General features: G+C 40.8%; 1 protein-coding gene across 8 annotated transcripts in view; it reads left to right on the plus strand.

Moving 5' to 3' along the window:
- ARHGAP26 (Rho GTPase activating protein 26) overlaps positions 1–16922 on the plus strand; it is a 387242-nt gene that overhangs the window by 194706 nt on the left and 175614 nt on the right. For all 8 annotated transcript variants that reach the window (XM_053295420.1, XM_053295423.1, XM_053295421.1 and 5 more), the window contains one exon: positions 8329–8365. In XM_053295420.1, coding sequence (XP_053151395.1) covers positions 8329–8365 — 37 coding nt within the window. The remainder of the gene's footprint in view (positions 1–8328; positions 8366–16922) is intronic.

A 16922-nucleotide genomic window follows, 5' to 3' on the forward strand; every position in this document is an offset into this window, starting at 1 on the left:
ACCATTCCAGCTCGAGTGGTGGCCCAGTTTCTGGTGCAGGGAAGGGGGCAATATGCTACTAGTCCAGGAAAGTGTCACACTGCTTCTACTCCCACTGTCTTAAAGTTAGTCAGAAGGGGCACTTAGAAATTTGTGATATGATCTCTTGCCCTTCAGCTGATGGTGCCACTTAGTTGAGTTTCTGAGGTGTTCTGGACACCACAAGGCACCAGCTGTTCTTAGATGAGTTAACATATGGGATTGCATATAGAGGAAAGGAGGTAAACTGTTGCTTGGTTTTCAGAACCTAAAAGCTGTACTGTGTATTCCTATCAGTCCAAGTGTCAGATGTTCAGCCATGAGACTCTGTGAGAGTGGCTTTCCCCTGTCAATTGCTGGTGGTGCTGGAAACTGGTCTGGACAAGTTGAATCATGTAAACTTACCATCTGATCTTAAAGCAATAAGTAGATTGTTATTTTTAGTGCCTTGTAGTGGAGGACAGGGTTTCCAGGCTAAAGTAGAGAAGAATGTGTGTATTCTTCTGACCAGACTAGAACTGACGGAAGTAGCTGTTTACAGGAGGCTGAACTGTGAGAACATGGGAAGTGGCATACAGATGATCTCAATCTGCCTCAGGATCATTCTCCATCTCACATCTCCACCTCTTGTTTAGCAATAGCATTCTTGTTTAGCAATTATGGGCATGTTTCCAGATGTTACCATTGAGGAAACAGAGTCTATTGGCTCCTTAATTGTGTGTCAGTTAGACAACATTGTTGACAGGGGATACAACAGCTTCTAGTCATAGATGTGCATGCTATATAGGCCTTGTACTGCAAGATGTTAGCCAAGTTCTAAAGGTGGCAAGTGGAAAGATCAGGGTGGTGGTTGTTGTTTTAATTCTGCAGTATGGCAATGAGACATGAAATACTTGTAGGTTCTCAAAGTGACACTCCTGAAAGGTAATAGTCTAGCATTCAACATGAACACTGACCAGTTAAAAGAAAAAGGAGAAGGAAGGGGCATTTGCCATGTAGTATTCTTTAATATCTGAAAGAGTGGGGTCAATACAGCTGTTTTTTAAAAAAACAAAAACAAAATCAAAACATAAGAGGGTTGTTCCATTGGTTCTTAGCAGCACCAGTCATCCACTTTGGATGGCATGTTGTCTATAAAGCTGGCTGTTTTTCACAGTTTAAGAGGAGGACATTCTGTATATAGACAACTATCTTCGCTTTCAGGCATACGTAACTGTGACAAACATCTAAACGGGGTCAGCTTGTAAGTTTGAAAGGCTTTTGCAGTTCATTGCCGGAAATAGAAGCATTGTTTCGCTTTCTGCTTCATTACTTTAGAGATGCTGTGAGTGGGCCGGAAGTGTCTCTCTTGTACTATAGTAATTTTGAGCTAGTGGTGCTTTGTGAAATAAGAGAGAATTGATGTGGTATTTCTGAAAAAAGGATGTTCCTTCAAATAAGGAACATTTAGTGATTTCATATTGGTTTTCACTGTAAGCCTTCCTCTTCATTTGTTCATTCCTGTCCTTGCCATTATTACCCTAATTATCCTGCTTCCTGAGAGCTTTTATCCTCAGACCTATTGTGAAGATGAAAGTGTCTGGCCCTGGAAATCACTGCCACATCAGGTAGAAATGGTGTTGTTGTTTTTAATTGAATTTTTTTTAAAATTTTACACATTTTTAATAGAAGAAAAACATGTATATAAATAGACAGGAAGATTACTTAAATGCAGTCATGGCACGCACAATTTCTCTGAGGTAGGAGGAGATAACCTTTGGGATATTCCCTCCTATCGCATACAGAATTAACTCGTGGGCCTACTGTCCACAAGATCCCATTTAGTTGTGTGGAGGGGGTAGTGTGTGTGTGTGTGTGTGTGTGTGTGTGCGCGCGTGTGTGTGCCACTACTACGAGATCAAGGGATTTTGCAATGAGATCAAGGGAAGTTGCTCTTCATACTTTGTGTCACAGCAAACACTCACTCTTAGCTTACTGATCTTGCTCAGCTTCTCTGAGAAGGTGGAGCAGGGAGAGAATCAATGATAGGCCCAGCAAAGACCTCTAGTACTGCCTTCTGCTCTGGGCCAGGTCAGGCTACACAAAATGGAGAAAATGAAGGCAGGAAGCTAGCTGCAATGCCATGATGCTGGATCCAGCCCTACCCTTTGCAAGACATGTATGTTCTCTTTCTCAGCCAGGCCAGGCATGCATGGAAAAGGGAAACACAAAGGCCAAGGATCTCATGGTCTTCTCTTCCCCTATCCCAAGATTGCATGCTGGGATACACTCACGCTTTTTGGGAGTGTAGTGGCAAGGCAATAGCTGGTGAATACTGGCGATGTGGCCATATTAAGAGGAGATTTTTTTGGTCCTACTGTATTTCATGGATGTGCCCTAAGAATTATAATTGCAGAGTGGAAGGAGGTTTAGATAATGGTAGTGATGTGACTAGATAATTCCCTTTTCATATAGCTTTGTCTCGGCATAACCACATGGATGGGAATGATTGTAGAACTTACCCACAGATTTGGCACCCATGTGATCAGCCACAGATGTGTGGTTTTGGGCCTTTGGATGCTAGACCAGCATCAGGGGATGAACTCATTAAGACATGCATCCTGCAGTGCTAGTGTAACATTTAAAGAGTACCTGTTTAGCTAGATTTGTTGCCTACCTGCTTAAGCTTTTACACATTTGGAACAACCATCTGTGGTTTTCAAAGATGGCAGGGCAGCAGTCGGTCAGAAATGCTGTAGCAGTTCCCTGCTGGGAGCTGGGGTTGGACTAGAAGACCTCCAGACCTTCCATATATAAAATTCTAAGCGATAGTAAATTTCCATAATTTTTTTTAAGGTTTGGTCTCTGAACTTCACTTTATTTTCACAGGCGGTCTCTTCCCCCCACCCCCACTTTTCCAAATGGACTTTCTGCCTCCTAGTTTCAGCCTGTTTTTTTATCTTCATGGATCAAACATTTCCTAGTTAAATTTTACTTGGCCTGATTTTAACACAATCCTGGTTGAAGAATTTGGTTGTCTAGTGCCAACAACATTATAGATAGACAAAGCTCCTTCTGTGATGGGGAGCAGATGATATAGAGCTTAAAGCTCGTACAGAAGCCTTCTTTTGGACCTCTTGCACAAGATGAACTTTCCAAATCTGAAAAAAAAACTATAGTAATAACCCATCTCAAACACTTCTTTGAACAATTCTGTTCAAAGGACTTGAGGAGAGTCTCGTGACTTGAGTTATGCCTCTTTTTTTGTGGGGGGAGTTGATTTTATGTTGTAGGTTATGCTTATGTTTAATCCTCAAACAAAGTGGAAATAGTAATAATACCCTAATATTGCTCTATAATTAGGAGAACTAATGGCATACTGTATACAGGTTGCTTCCAGATGCTTGGTCGATGCTCCTTGACATCAACCAAGCTTCTGATTGGAACTCTTGTCCCTGCATGTGGAGGGTGACACCCTTCAACTAATTGGAGAGGCACAGAAATAAAATTATTGGAATTGACACTGGGAAACAACGTTCTGATTTTAAGAGTTGAGTTTAACTGGACTGTAAGGGCAGGGCTGTAGTAGACCAAGCTCCTGTTCACTTTGGGAATCTTATGAAGGATCATATATTTGTAAACAAATATTAGAAAGACATGATGTCTCCTATCTTCTCTTATCCAAAGAAAAATCATATAATGCTGTTCTGCTGTTCCTGAACTTCTTGCAGCTTAAGATGATGGGGGAGAGCTTAACAATATAAATGTTTATACCTTTGAAGAAAATGCATTTGCTGACAACAGCCTTTTCAGTTGCCTGCTGTGTCGCTCTTCAGGTTTCCCAAAGCTAGACAAGTAATTTCTGTCTGCCTTTGAAAAGGAATCTGTAGTCTATTGTATTGTACTATAGTGGCTTGAACTTAAATATTTTGTATGGTAATTCTGAGAGAGTTGGCTTCAAAGGCAGGAATAGACGATCTTGTCTCAGATTAATTTCACAAAATCAGTAGGTGGTAGTAATGGCCACTTATCTACCTCTTAAAACTTGAAATTGACCACCTATTGAGTCCATATATAATTCCAACTGTGTTTGACTCCTCAATATGTCCTTTTATAAATGAATAACAAAATGGAAAGTTCTGGGAATGGCAAATAACTAGAGTCAGTGCGTGTACACACAAATAATATGATGCATTTGTATATCATTCATGAAACTAGATAAATGAAAATATATCTATTCTAGAAACTGCTTTTTAGTCTCTACCCACCAAAACCCATAATTAATGTGTGATACATGAAATAGCTATTGTTTTTGTAAGATCCCCTAGTGGGATTGCCAGCCATCTAGAACTGGTCAGGAATCTCCAAGAATCAACATCAGTTTCTAGGTGAGTATTATAAGCAGCCCTGGAGATGTCACCAGCTTGATGTTTAGAACAACAGTGGGAAAAGGGGGGGAATCTTCCAGAATAGCTTCAGTAAAACATAGGAGACCTATATGTTAGCTATTTGTAGTTAACTTTGCAAAAGTACAATATGAGATTAGTATTAATTGAGCCAGTATGGCGGTGTGGTTATAGTATTGCACTATGACCTGAAACACTTGGGTTCAAATCCCCATTTGGCCATGAAGATTGCATGGTAACTTTGAGCCAATCACTTTCTCTGTTGGTAATAAATCTGATTTATACCACAGTATGCAGTTATATACCAAGAAAACGGGTCTGTATAGAACAGTTGAGTTCATTGGCAGTTGAGCTCATTGGCAGTTGAGCTCATTTTGCAGCCTCCCTTTAGAGGGAAGAGCTTGGAACATTGACTATGCCATCAGTTGTCAGGGATCAGCAGAAACTGTAATTAATACTAGGGATGGAGTGAGTATTCAAGAGAGGGAGAGCTCAATTGCAAATTATCCCCTCATGAATAAGACATTCTCAGTATGACTTGGGACTTTCCACATATCCTTGTCTTGAACTGGAGCTTTCAACCCACCTCTGCTTTTTGCAAACAGGGATCTTGACATCTACACAGGGGCGTATCTAGGGGTAGGGCAGGCAGGGCATGTGCCCGGGCACCACTTGAAGGGGGGTGCCATTTTGTAAAATTATTTTTTTTTAAATGGCTGCCAAAAACAAAATGGCCACCTTGCATGCTCAAATGGCCTCTGTGAGGCTCTAGGTCATGCCAGGCTTTGCAGAGGCCATTTGAGCATGCGCGGTGGCCATTTTGTGTTCAGTGGCCTTTTTTCTAAAAAAAAGATTATTTTTAAAAACGGCCACTGCACATGCTCAAATGGTCCCTGCGAGGCCCTAGAGGCCAGTGGGGTGAGGGGGAATCTTTGCAACCCCCCCCCCAGCCTTTAGGAAGCCCCCCAAAGGGGGCCAAATTATGGGGCCAAATATAATATAAGACACTGTACACATATTCAGATTGGCACTATGTACAGAGAATCAGGGCTTGTGAATACTGAGCTGACGCTTAAGAGCTAGGATTGTATTCATTTGCTCTTACTTTGCTTCTTGTGATAAGTGAGTTAAATGTGATGTCTTGCTAATATGGCTATTAATGGTGAGTTTGTCTTTGAATCAGTGTGAAACCCTTAATATTAAGGCCCACTGGTAGTTTCTTGCTCTCTTTCTCTCATTTTAACTGTCTCTCTGAAAGACTAGAATATATTCCAAGCAGTGACACAGTTTACTCTGCATATCCTTTAATTATTTACAGAGTATCTGGGGAAAATCAAATTCTCCATTGATTTTTAAAACTTATGTAATGGTGATGCTACAATGCATAGTGATGCTACAATACATAGTAGAGAATTAGACAGGCACTTCTGTTTAGTTTTTCAAATACATCGCCACATAGTATTTGGGTATTTCATGAGCCCCCACATACTGAAATTTGTAGTTTTCCAGCATTTTTTGGTCTGGTTAAGTCCACTGCAAAATAGTTTTTGAAATATTAAAAGATTAACGAGCTTGACTTGTATTTTTCAGCTGATATTATGGTAAAGTTATCTGAAAGATGGGTGTCAGATGCTTGGACAGGGGGCGCAATTTCAGTGTTTGCCCTAGGCGCTATTTTCCCTAGATACGCCTCTGCAGCTACATTTCCAGATGCAAATGGAACTGTCACTCCTCACAGCTGTGGAAGCCACACAGGCATTTTCAGCTGTGCAGAGTATCATTTGTCTCCGTATTTGTAGATGGGGGTGGGGGTGGAGTTGAAGCCTCACATTCACAATTGCAAATGATGGGAGTCCTTTGCTTTCAGCTCCCCCCTGCCTTCTATTGGTAAAGATTTTAGGGGGGGAGGGGAAATGGAGCTAAGTTGGACTCTCCAAGTATTCTATAGAATACTTGGGAAACTACCTTAAGATTTTCCCATGTTCAGTTGGAGCACTTGAACAGCCCAGTTTATTTGGGGGGCAGGCAGGAGGGTTGAAGTGCATTCCTACTCAGCATCTCCATGTATTCCTGGTACTTTGGTTAAATTTTAATAGTCACCCAAAGCAACTTACAATCTTGGCTAAATTGTAAGGTGTGGATATGATAAATGCTTTGCATTTTAGCTCAATTTTTGAGACTGTCAACAAAAGTTGTCAGATAAGTCTTGTTTTATCTCTATTTTATCTCTATTGTTTTATCTGTATGGGAGACAGGCATCTCTTTATAATGCACAATATGTTTCTCTTTTGAGCTTTTTAGCAGGTGGAGGAGGGAGAGGAGGAAAGAAAATACTCAAAGCGGGGAGGAGTTAATTATTTCCAAATAGCACCATAACAGGAACAGGGTTACAGAATTTTCTCATCATACTTTTACTTGACTCAAGTGGAGCCAGAAGAAAAGTATGTGTAAGGATGTTTGTGAATTCATATATTTGCACATGTGAGACAGCCTGTCACTGTGATTGCTGGTGTTGTCCACATGTGTGACAGCTCTGGTAGTCAGGTTAGAGGACTGGAATCCCACAGTGGGCATACACATCAGTCACTCATTCTCTAAACCAGCCCTAGAGTTTTTTCCTTCGTGTAAATAGCTTTGAATACAAAGCTAGCTTTCTTTAACCAGTAAGAACAGTTAGCCAGTAAAAATAGCCAAATGTTGGTGAAGAGAAGGGCAAGAGTAATGATTGTGGTGGCATTTGTACTCTGCTAAAATACATGTGTTTTGGAGAAATTTTGTAACTTTTTACTGTGGTTCAATTTGAAAGACAGCTGAACTTTTATGGTCCTTGTGGTTTCTTTAGTGCTCTGAGCCATAAAATGTGATTGTGGTGGAAACAGCCACATCAGACTGTTGGGATGGAATAGACATCTTTCAGGGTGCTAAGTGTGGTCTAGCTGTAGCACTTGCCATACGCACCTGGTATAATACGAAAGATACTGCTGAAGGAACCTATTTGTATTTTTCTGGGACTGGAGACAATGGAAAATGTTGTTATAGGCTTAGAAACTAGAGATCAAGAGGAATTAACCTTACATCATATCACAAAATGTTAAATAGGTATACTGTGGTTCTTGGAAGAAAATAGCATAAGATTGGGAGTTTTGATTGGGCTAGTTTCTTGTTAATTGGGAAAAGTGAATTTCTGTCTTTAAAAAAAAAAAAATCCTCCCAAAAATCTTTTACCAAAGATTACTGCTTGGCTTATGGTGAATTTCCCCCCATTCTTGTCTATATTTTTTATAACAGTTGAAGTAGGCACTGGAACATTCTGCCTTGTGTCCATGCCCTAGTTTAACACAACACTGCAGATGTTTCAGTAATATTGTTTGTGCTGGTGTGCTAAGTCTTCATCCTTCTGGGCAACTACTAGGACTGAAAGGAATGATCTTCAGTCAGTCAGTAACAGAGATGCCCTCTAATTCTCTTTTTCTTTGTACCCAGCCAGCTATCTTGCCTATTAATGTTTATTCTCCATGTTGGCATCAGAGTTTAAGGGAACGGAGGAAGCCAGTCAATTTGAAAAGTTTTTTTTTTTAAAAATAAAATAAAATAAGAAAGAGTATCATTCTTCCCAGCTACCCAAACCCATTTGCACATACACCAAACTATTTTTATTGCCTTCTCAATAGCTGTAGCAATGGGTTTGGAAGAAAGTGAGAGTTGTTTGTGTTAATTTCCGCATCCTTGTCATTTAATTTTTTTGGGTAAAATTCTCTATTATTCTTTGCTTGTTACTTGCCTATATCGGAGAGAATAATAAATGCTTTTTATTTAAGGTTTTTCTTCTCTGTACATAGCGTACAGGTTCTTCTATGGTGGTATGAAAATATTGCTATAATATAAATATTGCACATATTTAAATATTTTTTTCTTTATTTTTCAGGTCTATAACTCGAATAAAGACAACCAAAGTGAAGGCAGTAAGTATACCTACTTTTCAGGTGACACTGCACAGTTGAGGAAATTGGTTGTAGAGCTGTAATTTGACTGTTGGAAGCCAGTAGGTGGCACTGCAAGTAACAATTGCCATGAGTCATGATACAGTTTTATAAATCAAACTGATTCTTGCCATCATGTATGTTGATACTTCAGCATATCAAGCTGTTTCCACAGTGCCACTAAAACAGGTAGTAAGAGATGGCAGATATTAGTATGGTCCATAATGTAGTGAAATGTTTAAAAATTTAGCAAAAAAGCTTTATGGCTTAAGACGTTTGAGGGAACACAAGTGAACATACTGGATGCAACCCAAGGGCTGCAGAGTTCTGGAGCTGGCCCTGTCGCAAATTCTTTGTTTCCTTTGGCAAGTTACTTAACTGCCTTTTGTCTCAGTTTACACAACCCAGGCACAGAAGTTTGCAGAAGGGAAGCGAGAAAGAGAACTATAATTTTTCTTCCTAAATCTCAGTTCCTTTTTTTTTTTTTTTAGCTTCCTTAAATGCTGATTAATAGAACTGAAGAATTTTGTGCTAAATAGTATCCAAAACCTTGACCCTGCTCTGGACTTTTGTCAGGCAGATGAACTGTCGAAATAAAAGGCTCTTTGTATACGTATATGAAATAGCACAATTTCAAATATTTTCCTCCTTTGACCCTAAGTGTTGGACAAAACAAAATGTTTGTAATGTTGTCAAATAATCTGAACCTTCAGAATTCTTCTCCCCAATGCTGTTTAAAATCCAGTCTGTTTCTAAGCAGTTGATCAGCTTAGAAATGTCCATCTGGCTCAGGTTTTTTCCTTGCGCTCTCCACTGACACAGCATCAAAGCTTCCATTTACCCTGGGTGTGGATTACAAAGTTGTTTGGGGTTTTCTTTGCTAGATATGTATATATTCAGCTTTGGAATGTTGATGAGCGACCCCCTTGTTAAATAAGAAAACTTAGAAATGTTTAAAACAGCCAAGGGTGGGGGAAGTCCTGCTGCCATGTATTAAAGGTAGGTAGCACGCAGTCACAACTCTTATGAGATCATCATCCCTTTTCTTGCTAAGGGATCCTGGCTAGTGGTGTGTCTTTATAAATAGAATGTTGTCCCCAGTGACTTTTGAGAAGCAGCACAGACGCTAATGGGAAATGTAAGACTCAATCCTTCAGCTGTTAGATCACTCTGGACTTGACAGACACTGTACAGTAGCTCAGTTTCCCTTCCCATCTGCTACTGATAAATGGCACATAATTTTAAACCCACACTTTCCTCCCCTAGATCTCCTCTCTCCTCCTCAGCACAAGATTTACATCACTGTCATCTCTTTAGTAGAACCAGTGAATGATAAGAGATAGTGCAGTTACAGGCAATTATAACTTTAATGAATTAATTATTTATATTTATATCCCGCACGCTCTTCCTCCAAGGAGCTCAGAGTAGTGTACATGGTTATTTTTATCCTCACAATAACCTTTGAGGTAGGTTAGCCTGAGAGATACATGACTGGCCCAGAGTCACCCAGTGAGTTTCTTGATTGAATGGAGATTCAAACTCGGGTCTTCCCGGTCCTAGTCCAACACTCTAACCACTACGCTATGCTGGGTCTTTGACTTTGACAGGCCGTACAGTTTTGGCAACTTAGTTTTTCGGTTTCCGTGATGTATTCACTACTACTTGTGTTGTCTAAGAATGTTGAATCAGACATGATAGAGAGCAATTTTGATAGGAAGCGTGTGAGCTACTGCTGTTTTGGCTAGTTTACAGCAACATTTTGATTCCTTCTGTTATGCAGAGACTTGCCACTGTTAGAATTATAAACACCTGTCACACTACCACAGGTTATTCCCCCGCTCCCTTGTTGTCAAAAATACACAATACATTGAATGTACCATGCTTGAACTAGCTAAGCCCAAATACATGGGTCTGAAAAAGCCAAATAAAGAGAGGGAGCTGGCATCACAAATATGGTATGAATTTTGTCTTGTAGTTTTGAATTGTCAGTAGTAGTAGTACCAGCAACAGCTGCTGCCATGTTTGCTTCCAGCATGTTTGTGATGTTTTCTGTTATTCAAATTGTTGGTAGGTTGCTGATTTATAAAAATTAGAAATATTTGCGGGGGGAAATTGATTTTATTACTTAGGAATCTCTGGGATTAAATTGATTGCATAGTGTGTTGGTGACAACAGCTTCATTTCCTTCTGATTCTCCCTTTTAAACCATAAGACACACATACATTTCTACATCACAGACCAACACATTCTCTACATGGCTCCCTACAAATGCTCAGCAAATTTTTGTGCACTCAGACTGTGCCATGGAGTATTTTTGGATAAGGCAGATATCCTCTTGCCCTGGTTTCGCTCAGATATTCCTGTACCAATGGTTCAGTCCTAGGAGTTAATACTGTATGGCCCACAATTGGCTCTAACTGGTAGGATCAGAAGCCAGGGGTGTTCACGGTAGGGGGAAATTCACACACGTGTCAATTGTATATTGAATATTCATCCAAAACTTTTAAAGCTGAAGCTAGTTTTTAAAACTTGTAGCTAGTCCAGAAGTGGAGCTATAATTGAGCAGATGTATTCAAAGAACATGAACTGCTCACCACTCAGGGGCTGCCTGCTGGGCTGCCTCTCTCCTGCCCTGGCCAGGGGTAAGAGCGCCTCTGATTTCTTGTTAGAAAGAGATGAGCCTGTTACCTCTTATCTATTCCTTCCTGAGAAGGTGATAAACTTGAGCTGATCTGGTGTGCTAACATAGAAGGGAGCATTTGGATATTTCTTTAGAAAAATAGCACTTAATTAACTCATGTCTACTTTGGCTTCTGCAACTGGGTTGAAATCAGAGAGGAAAACAAAGAAATAGTCCTCTTTCAGTTGTGAGTCACATTTGACCTGGAGTTACCTTTCCTCATGCTACTTGCCACATGACATACCCTTGTAAATTAGCTTCACGAAAGTCAAATGGTGAGCCCACGATCCCGTGAGTTTCGAGAAGCAAAATGGAAACTTCAAGCCTGTAATTTCCTCCAAATCAGACATAGGAGTGCTGCTTGGAGCCCCCAAACTGGCTATCTTGGTAGCATCACCTTGATCATTTTAGTTGCTCTTTTCTGTACTTTTTCCTGCTCTAAACATGTTTAGATGGGACAATCAGAAACAAAGGCAGTGGCTGACATCCTGATTACCCATGCCGTGGTGTGCTTCAAACAGCACATGTGCAGTGCTAGCCACCATAATAGTTCCCACACTTGGGAAGCATGGACACTCTTGCAGAGAAATTCAACTCTCTGTGCTCCAGAGACACCTTGTTACAATGGAAACACAACCCCGAAGATTAGGGATGTGTTTCTGCTGTAACAGAATGCTTCCTGAGTGCAGAGAGAGCCCTGAATAGTTGTGTTCTTGCTCAAGAATGCCTGTGCTTCAGAAGAATGGGGATTAGTGTGAGACTTCCACTACATGCGTGCTGTTACTTGAAGCTGGCATGCAGCATTAGTCAGGATGGCAGCCAATATTCCAAATGGAGTTGTACAATAAATTTATATAATGGCATAATACTTGCCATTTTATTTTCATTCCCTTTTTAAATAATTCTTAATATCGACTTTACCTCTTTCATTGCTGCAACACATTGAGTCAGCATTTCCAGTGACTTTTCCACCATGACTTCAAGAAGACATTTATTCTATAGCCAGAGCCAATTCAGCAGGTTAAAATAAAAAAGGGCTAACAGAAAGCGGAATGATGTGCTTAATGTCTGGTTCTGTAGCTGTGCAATTTCCACAGCTCTAGTCTGTCTTCTCAGTCAAATTACAAATGGAAATGTCAATTTGGCATATCCCCCCTGGTTTAAATAATTTATTTAAATTTAACCAGTGTATTGATTTATTTGTTTGATTTTTCTATCCAGCCCTTTTCCAAGACAAATTGCAAAATACAAGCTACAAGCCAGTCACTTTTTTAGCTTTTGTCAGAATTTGCTTAATCTACATGAAATTACTTTGCCTGGTCAACAACGGGCCTCTTCTACTATTCAGCTATAAAGAGCGACTTGGGCATGAGTGCATATGCTATTTTCCAGGAAGATGGGAAAGTTCCTAGTCAGCCTGTCTGCTTTCAACCAGTCTCAGTGCATATCATTTAGGACTAAGGATGAGCATATAGGAATCCTGATGGCTATGTATTCTCCCCAAGAATAAGGTAGTGCTCAGGTCTTACCCAGCATTCATACAGAGATTAAATCCATTTTTCATAGATTTCAGATTTTGGTTTGTTTGTCCAGTATTGTCTTTCCCATACCCTAATAATGCAATGGGCCCGAGTTACATGTTTAAAAAGTCCTGCAATTTTTTAATTGGCAAAATAAGCAGACTTTCAGAAGAAGGAAGCCTTGATGCCTTTTAAACAGTCCTCTTGAGAAGAAAAGATGTCTAAAGCATATGTTCTAAAGTGGTGAAGGAAGCTATAGTGGATGCCCATAGGGTAGTGGGAAAGGTTCCCCATTACGAGGTTACGATGAACTAACATCTGAGAGATGTTTTTGGGATATGAAAATTAAAAGAATGTTGCTTAGTGGTGTTTCTTAACTATGATGAGCATGTGGGAAGAAAAAAACCTTTAGGAGTTTCCTGAGTCTTGGTGGAAGAGTTCCTGTTGAAAATAAGAAATCCAAAAAGGATGTTTTTGAAGCGATTATAGACTCTTTGAACAGCATCTGTTTACTAGTAATCTGGTACGGAATATTAAAATGTGTTGACCTTCTAAAAGACATGTCATCATGATCTCTCTCATTAAGTCTCTGGCTCTTGATTGGATTTGCTCCAGTTGCAATACAGAGATGTCAACACCTCCCTGCTTTTTTAAATTGTTGGGCTTCTGCAGGCTGTTCCACCCTGGCAAATTTGGAGCCCATCTCTCTGTTCACTATACTGATCACAGCAGCCTTATCAGTTTAAAGTTATTCTAGTTCCCTTTTTCACTCTTTTTTGAAAGTCCTATTCTAAATAGGGGAGACCCGGGAAAGTCAGGATAACACACACACCCTTCATTTAAAAAACAAACAAACACATCCAATCGCTATTTTCCCGTTTGTCCAGTAGTATGTATTTGGAGTGGGAGAACACTGTTTGCTGTATATCAGAGCTACATAACTTTGGCCTCTCAGTGGCTATCAGTCTTCAATTCCTATAATCCCTAGCTATTGCCTGCTGTGGCTGAGGATGATGGGAGTTCAAGTCCAACAGCAGCTGGAGGGCTGAAGTTGTGCAGCCGTGCTGTGTATGCTGCTGAAAAAGGGGGATGAGGTGGAAAGTGTAGCTTTACCCTACCAGAGTTGCAGAACCATTGGGTAGCAGTGACCATAGTGTGATCCATTTCAGCAAATATGTGGGTGAAGAATTGTCAAGGAAGTCCAACACAGATGCATTGGACTTCAGAAGAGAAAACTTCTCAAAAATGAGGGGACTCGTAAGAAGGAAGTTGAAAGGGAAAGCCAGGAGGGTCAAATCACTCCAGAAAGCATGGAACTTATTTTAAACCGCAGTACTAGAAGCACAGTTGGAATGTATACCTAGAAGGAGGAAAGGTACCATCAAGTCCAGGAGGATGCCAGTGTGGCTAACACATAGAGTCAGGGAAGCAATAAAAGGGAAGAAGACTTTGTTCAGAAAATGGAAGTCCTGTCCAAATGAAGACAAAAGGAAGGAACATAAACTCTGGCAAAAAAATGCAAGGAGACAATAAGGGATGCAAAGAGAGAGTTTGAGGAGCGTATTGCTAGAAGTGTCAAGGGGAATAACAAAAACTTCTTTATATCAGATGTAGAAAGCCTGCCAGGGAGGCCCTTAGATGATGAGCTTGTGAAAGGGATTATGAGATTGCAGAGAAGCTGAATGAGTTCTTTGCATCTGTCTTCATGGCGGGGGATACTGACCATATACCCTCTCCAGAATTGAGTTTTTCAGGTTTAGCGGCGGAGTAATTGGACCAATTTGAGGTTACAGGGGAAGATGTTTTAAACTGTCTTGAAAAACAAAAAATTAACAAATCGCCATGGCCAGATGGCATCCACCCAAGAGTTCTGACGGAACTTACATGTGAAATTGCTGATCTCCTAGCAAAAATATATAACTACAATCAGGCTCTGTACCAGAGGACTGGAAAGTAGCCAGTGTGACTCCGATTTTCAAAAAGGGATCCAGAGGAGATCCAGGAAATTACAGGCCAGTCAGCTTAACTTGGGTGCTGGGTAAATTAATGGAACGCAAACTTAAGGACAAAATTGTTAAGAATATAGAAAAAAAGGCCTTGCTGAAGGACAACCAGTGTGACTTCTACAAGGGAAAGTCTTGCCTTACTAACCTTTTGGAGTTGTTTGAGAATGTCAACAGGCATGTGGATAAAGGTGATCCAATTGACATAGTATACTTGGACTTCCAAAAAGCTTTTGATAAAGTTATCCACCAAAGGCTCTTGAGTAAACTTAGCAGTCATGGAATAAGTGGACAGGTTCATGTGTGGGTTGGTAACTGGTTGAAGGACAGGAAACAGAGAGTAGGAATACATGGGCAGTTTTCACAATGGAGGTAGGTAGGAAGTGGTGTCCCCCATGGACTGGTACTGGGACCAGTGCTCTTTAACCTGTTCATAATCGATCTAGAAGTTGGGGTGACCAGCAAAGTGGCCCAATTTGCAGATGACACTAAACTATTTAGAGGAGTTAAATCCACAATGAATTGTGAGGAACTCCAAAAAGATCTCTCCAAACGGGGGACTGGGTAACAAAATGGAAAATGTGGTTCAATGTAAGCAAGTGTAAAATGATGCACACTGGGGCAAAAAACCCCAACTTCAAATATACGCTGATGTCGGTGACTGACCAGGAGAGAGGTCGTGGTGGACAGCTCATTGAAAGTGTTGTCTCAGTGCACTGCAGCTGTGAAAAAGGCTAATTCCATGCTACGAATCATTAAGAAGGGGATTGAGAATAAAAAATGCTAATATTATAATGCCCTTATACAAGTCTATGGTGTGGCCACATTTGGAGTACTGCGTACAGCTTTGGTCGCCGTATCTTAGGAAGGATATTGTAGATCTGGAAAAGGTGCAGAAGAAGGCAACCAAAATGATCAGGCACCTGGAGCACCTTCCTTATGAGGCTAGGCTACAGCATATGGGGCTCTTTACCTTGGAAAAGAGGCAACTAAGGGGAGACATGATCAAAGTGTATAACATTATACATGGAATGGAGAGGGTGTTCAGAGAGAAATTATTCTCCCTCTCTCACAACATTAGAACCAGAAGTCACCCCATGTAACAGAAGGTTGGGAAATTTAGGATCGACAAGAAGTACTTTTTCACACAGAGCACAATCACTCTATGGAATTCTTTGCCATGGGATGTGGTGATGGCCACCAGCTTGGATGGCTTTAAAAGGGTCTTAGACAGATTCACGGTGGACAGGTCTATCAATGGCTACTAGTCTGGTGTCGGCGGGCTATCTCCAACCTCAGAGGCATGATGCCTCCCAATACCAATTGCATGAGAGCAACAGCAGGAGAAAAGGCATGCACATACCTCTTGCCTGTAGGCTCTCCAGAGGCATCTGGTGGGCCACTGTGTGAAACATGATGCTGTACTAGATGGGTCTTGTGCCTGATCCAGCAGGGCTGTTCTTAATGTTCTTATGTTCTTATTTAATGTGTAGTTTTACCATACCTGAGGGGCTGGGTACAACTGAACAATTTAATTGGTGGTGTGGAGCAAAAAAACCCGGGGCTGAGGAATTTAGATGGTGGAATGAGACAAAGCCGGGTGAGGGGGAGAGGCTGAGGAATTTAGGTGGTGGAGTGGGGCAAAAAAGCCAGGGGGCCGAACTGTGAGGTAGAAAGTGTAGCTTCCCCTTACCAGAGGGTGGGAGACAACCCCCTGTGATTGTTAATTTAATATTACAGAGCTGTGATTGTTAATTTAATATTACAGCCATGCATTCATGAGCTAAGATTTCTTAAGCAACTCTTGAATTCACAGATTTAGTTTTGTAATTTGTTGTGCATTATTATCCATTCATCTTCTGGTGGTTTGCCAAATAATTCATTCACATGTAGCTCAAGGAATAACACTTGCAGCTGGCCATGGCTAGCCAAGGTTTTAAAAGTGGCTTGGCTTGCAAAATATGGGAACTCCAGCTATGGAAACTACAGAGGGCTCTACTTGTGCATTGTTGGCCCTCTCTGTCCCATATTTTTGCACACCATTTGTTACAGACTGTTACAGGAGCCCACCTAATTGTGTGGAACCATCTTCATTGTTTTCTACTGCTCAGTTCGGACACAATGTGGAGACAGAATTGGATCCTGGCTTAGCGCAATGTCCTCTAGCCTTAGGTGTGCACACTCCCCCCTCCCCTTTATGTGAAAGGGGAAGAAGGATTCTTAAAGCAGGCATCCAGACGGGCTTGATTATCCAGACTGCCAGAATCTGATTTCCAGAACTTGGAATTACAGAATCATTTCTACATGAATATATCTTTTATAGCACAGTTATTCAA

The sequence above is a fragment of the Hemicordylus capensis genome, chromosome 2, assembly GCF_027244095.1.
Source record: "Hemicordylus capensis ecotype Gifberg chromosome 2, rHemCap1.1.pri, whole genome shotgun sequence".
NCBI lineage: Eukaryota > Metazoa > Chordata > Lepidosauria > Squamata > Cordylidae > Hemicordylus > Hemicordylus capensis.